Consider the following 5,144-nt stretch of genomic DNA (forward strand, 5'->3'; position numbering starts at 1 on the left):
AGATTATTTAACAGTTAAATACATCCCAACAGCAGTGTCCCACAGGACAACTGCTAGGTTGGGTGGCCCTGGAACATGTGCTGTCAGTCACAGAAGCATGGTTTCAATATTCCGGTGTGACTTAGGCTCCTCACAGTAAATCATATTCCTGACGAGGGACAGGCAGGCAGGTCTGGCAGTGGGCGTCTCACTCGGTGGGAACCTCGTATTTGAAGATGACACTGAAGAGCTGGCCCCCTAGCCGCTCTGCCAGCCAGGCGTTCTTTACCACTGCCAGCTTGAGGCTCTCGCAGCGCAGCAATGCATGGTAGTTGGTGTGGATGGCACGGCCCATTCCCTCGATGACCACCAGGTCCGCACCACGTTCTCGCACCAGCACGGCCAGTCCCTTGTCTAGGCGGCTTCAGGGAAGAAGGTGGCAGCAAGGTTGGGCAAGGGGCTGGACATAGCCTGCTCTGAGCACACCCTGGTGAACACCAACCCTGTTCCCTTGGAGGTGGCAACCAAGCCCACCCTTCCAGCACTGCCTGGCTCCCCCAAGGCCTGCATTTCTGACATGTCCTTTGTCTACTACAATCTAATTCTTTGCAGAAAGCACTAAAGGGAGGGCCAGCAGATGGCTCAGTGGGCTCAGGCACCTTTCACCAAGCCTGATGACTCGAGTGTCCTCCACAAAACCCACATGGTGAAAGGAGAAAAGCTGCTGTGGGAACGACGGGGCAGAGCCCCTGCTACAGGAGGGTGCCTGCACCTGGGTCAGTTGCCCATCTGCCTTACAGGCTACAGGAAGGAGTGGCTACTGCACCGGTCATATTTAGGGCAGGCAGCACCATGGTGCCTAGCAGAGGAGAGCAGGGCCGGGTTACCTGAGATCCAGGCACGGGGAGCTGGAACCAGTCTGCACTAGCAGCAGCCTGTCTTCTCTGAGTGCAGAGCTATGGGAAACGATGCAGTCAGGCCCAGTAAAGCCCCCCTCCCAACCCTTCTTTGTAATATCTCCGAGTCCCTCCCTCTTATGCCCATCTCCTGCCTGGCTCAGCTTGGGCGGCCAGAACCTACCAGACAATGGGGTCCATGGCCGCAATGCGTTCTGCCACAATGAGGGACTCACTGTAGGTGACATCATTCAGGGCAGGGCCTGAGTTGCATGCCAAGATGACCTATGGTGAGGGGGCAGCGGCTCTTTAGAACTTGGGCCAAAACTCACCAAGCTGTCCCTGGCAGATTCCAAGTAGCAGCCAGCTGGGCAGCAGGGCCCCCAAAGAATCTCAGGGCTCTGTGGCTTCTGAGAGGCAGGGCTGTGCTCAGAGCACACTCTATTGCCTCTTATCCCATCCTTGGCCTGCCTTCTGGATCAGGATAACCTCTCATGTATGCCCAAGTCTCTGGTAAATGCCTTTCCAGGAAACAGGAAGCAGTGAGAGCCCAGGCTTTAATCTACAGCCCACACCCACAGGCCCAAGTACTCCCTGGCCTCACCTGCACTCACCTGCCACAAACGTAGGAGCTCTGACCACGGCCAGAAGCCCACAGCAACGCCAACCCCGCCAACAGCGAAGCCCAGGGGAAGGGTCCCACCCACCCGGCCTTCTCACTCACCTCCGTCCCTCTACAGAGTAGCTCCCTGACAAAGGGGAAGACTCCCAGAATGACGTCTATCCCACTGTTATCTGCGAAAATTAAGGCACATTTATGAGGGGGCCCCTGTAAGACAAAACCAGGACGTTCAGTTGGGAACAGGTGCACTCAAGCGATTCACACCCCACTGTCCTCTACACCCCACAAACCCCCGCAGGGGCTGGGTCCAGGCACAGGTCTCACGGCAGGTGATGGGAGCAGAGCAGTTTGTCCCAAGGCCAGGTGACCCAGGCAGTAGTCACTGCAGGGGCCATGCAGGGAGTAGGGGCATCTTTCTCGCCTGTGGTGCTGGGGATGGAACCCAGAACCTCATTTATGCCGAGCAATTGTTCTTTTACTGAGTCACACCTAAGCCTAGTTCCTCAGCTGGGGGCTTGTGAGCTCTAAGTGGTGGGCCACAGGCTATACCTGTGTCCCAGGGCCACTGGGGGGGGCAGGGGTTGCTACACCCACCTCACAATAAGCCCAATGCCTCTGGTGGCCACCCTTCTTAGCCAGGTCCAGACTCTGTGTTCCAACCCCCAAGGGCAGAAGCAGAAGCACCTTACGTACCTTTAACCTCTGGAGCCACTTGGTGTAGGAATCCACAAGCCAGGGCCGTTCTGTGAGGAGACAGGAACTCCAGTCAGGGAAGCTGAGGCTCAGTGTCAATGGCTTGTTTTGACAAGGGCTGGGCTCTCTCACCTCACGCACACATGGTTACTCCTGCCCCACTGCCTAACTTCTCCAGGGTCAACCACCTACCCACACAGCACACCAAAGCACCCACGGTGTCCATACCTTGCAATTTTCTCTTTGCTTCTTCAAACCCAAACTGGGGGTCTGATTCAAGGACACTGTGTAGAGAAGAGAAAATTAAAATGAAGCAAAAAACACAAAGCAAGCATTCCAGCCCAAATCAACATGGTGAGGCGTCTCCCATATAGGCTGTGCTGAACTGCTGGCCATCTCCACTCAGCAGGCAGCCCAGCTTGGGGCAGAGCCGACTGCAGATATGAACAGAACTCTTCAGTGGAGTATAATAGTTCAGACCTGCTCAGAGCACTGCAGCCAGCTCCCTCTATGCCTGGCAGCCTCGGCTACCCCACCACCACACACTGGGGCCTGCATCTCAAAGGGGCAGCTGTGAGGAGGGGGAGGCAGCCAGGCAGCATGGTCACCCGACGAGGCGCAGGCCTGGGGTAGATTACCATGAAGTCAGCAACTCTACAGTTGTTCAATGCTCCTCCTAGCGTTCAGTTGAGGCCGACATCTTTGTAAGACCCCTTGGTTACATCAGACACTAAGTATCATCCATCCCTACAGAATTTAGTGACTATGGATTTGGATTTTTACCCTGAGAATGTCAGCCTAGAGTCCAAATCTACCCCACTATGATATGGGCCTGCCTGGAACATGATGGGTCTGGGTCTAGATGGCCTGGTGGCAGGATGGACTGGCTGAGCAGGCCTGACACCTACTCAGACACGGCCTTGGCTCCCCAGTCGAAGACATTCCCAGCTAACAGCCCCTTCACCAGGGCCAGCTGCCGCTCTTCCCAGCCTAGAGAGTCCAGCGAGCGCGTCACACTCTGAAAGCACTTCAGTGCGAGGCCGTTTTCTTTCTGCTTCACCTGTGGGGGGGACACACAAGCACCGCTTTATTGGTGCTCACCCTGGAGGCGGGCCCTGACCACTCTTTGTAGCTTCTATGGAGTCTCCAACTCCACAGGGAACTCCACACAAAGGAGGCTCACTGAGGATGCAAACACTAACAATACCAGGGAGGTGATAGGGACACTTGCGGTCACGCTCCTGCGAGGTACTACTCAGGGCCGACCCCCTGTTGCGCCACGTTACTTACTGATTTGGGGCAGTCCTCAGGTCTACATTGTGTTGGGTGAGGCAGAGCGGCATTTTGGCACACAAGGGGAGGGCAGAGGACACACACCCCCAGAGGCCACTGTGCACAGGTATGTGGAGAAGGGACAAGATGCCCAACAGCAGGGAAAAGAAGGGGCCCACAGCTTCTAGCCAGAGGATCTGAGGGGTGTTGACACATGGGACAACAGGGGCTGCACCCCAGCTCCTGATTGGAGCTGTCCACTGAGAAGCAGCCAGTATGGGCTCAGATCTCCTCATCTGGGCACAACAGAATGCTACTGAGTCCTCTGCACCCTACCTGCAGCCTGAAGAGCTCACCTTGGAGTAGGGATCTGGGAAGTTGAACTCATTCAAGCAGTGCTCTCTCGTGTCCAACAGGCTGCGCACAGTCAGTGTCCCGTAGGCACTGTGGACAAAACCAGGATGGAGTGTGGCTGAAGAAGACAGGTCTCACAGAGCCCAGGAAAGTCCAGCGAGACCCCTCACACAGCCAGAAGAGACCGCACCACGTCACAGGACTCACAAGGGCTGGTGCCGCAGTGTCTGCAGTTTACTCCAATACTTCTGCCGGAACTTCTCCGCCCTCTCAGCTGCATCGATGGACTCTGGCTGGCTGGCAACAGCTCGCTTCACCACCTGCCAGCAGCAGAGGGTGTCAAAAAAGCTCTGCCCTGCACCTGGGCACAGCCCGAGGGTAGGCACAGGCTGGTGGGGCTTTGCCCAGCTGTGCTGGAGCACACCTGCACAGCTAAGACCAGTCTCTACGGCAATAATGGGGACGGCCTTGTCTGACGTTTCAGCTTTTAAAGACACCATCCTTGCTGAGCATCCCCCCTGGGGCTTTGGGAGACAGGAACAGACTGCAGGGTCTTACTGGCAGCTACAAACAATACGGCTCAAATTTATGTCCACCAATGGGGGTCGTTTGGGGTCCAGGGCTGTGCCCCAGACTCAGGCTTACCCAGATGTCTGAAAGAGGGTTGGGTATTCCTACTGTGGTCACAACCACCTAGCCTGCCTGAGCTCCAAGTTTAGTGGCTGTAGCCCTGCCGTCACACCTCCCTGGGGCTAGCACTACTACCACACACAGTGCTGGCAGTGGAAAAGGAGGGAAATGCACAAGAAGGCACATGGTTTGATTCTGAAGTGTCCCCAAAGTGGCCCACGTGCAAGCAGTATTCAGAGATGGACCCTGGAAGGGGAGCGGCTCACAAGAGCTCTTCACCGATGGAGTCTACTGATGGACTTAAAGGGTAAGACCATCATGAAGTAGAATGTGGGAGGCGGGGCCTGGCTGAGAAAGTAGTCACTAGGGGCTTGCTTGCCTTGGAAGAGTGTAATATGCATGTTTGTTTGTATGTATGTATGCACGTACATATACACTGAGATAGGATCTTACTATGTAGCCTTGGCTGGCCTTGAACTCACTATGCAGACCAGACTGGCCTCACACTTGCTGAGATTTGCCTGTCTCTGCGTCCTGAGTGCTGGGAGCAAAGACCACATTAGCCTTGAAGAATGGATCTTGCCCTGGCCCCTTCCAGTCTCTCCCTATCTGCTTTCTGGTTGGTTGCCACAGAGTGAGCAGCTTTGCCTTCCCACGCCCCGCCTCTGCAATGCCCCGCCTCTGCAATGCCCCGCCTC

General features: G+C 55.8%; 1 protein-coding gene across 1 annotated transcript; it reads right to left on the reverse strand.

Moving 5' to 3' along the window:
* Window positions 1-6: 6 nt before the first annotated feature.
* LOC126496262 (4'-phosphopantetheine phosphatase-like) lies at window positions 7-5,053 on the reverse strand. The gene is made up of 9 exons (XM_050133795.1): window positions 4,024-5,053; window positions 3,819-3,906; window positions 3,099-3,250; window positions 2,419-2,474; window positions 2,191-2,240; window positions 1,600-1,704; window positions 1,060-1,160; window positions 867-935; window positions 7-401 (listed from the first exon to the last, which is right to left on the reverse strand). Exons 1-9 carry the CDS (start codon window positions 4,314-4,316, stop codon window positions 188-190), a joined length of 1,128 nt encoding a protein of 375 aa, XP_049989752.1. The 5' UTR covers window positions 4,317-5,053; the 3' UTR covers window positions 7-187.
* Window positions 5,054-5,144: the final 91 nt, after the last annotated feature.

The sequence above is a fragment of the Alexandromys fortis genome, unplaced genomic scaffold (assembly GCF_014885135.2).
Source record: "Alexandromys fortis isolate MF-2015 unplaced genomic scaffold, M_Fortis_MF-2015_v1.1 scaffold_2244, whole genome shotgun sequence".
NCBI lineage: Eukaryota > Metazoa > Chordata > Mammalia > Rodentia > Cricetidae > Alexandromys > Alexandromys fortis.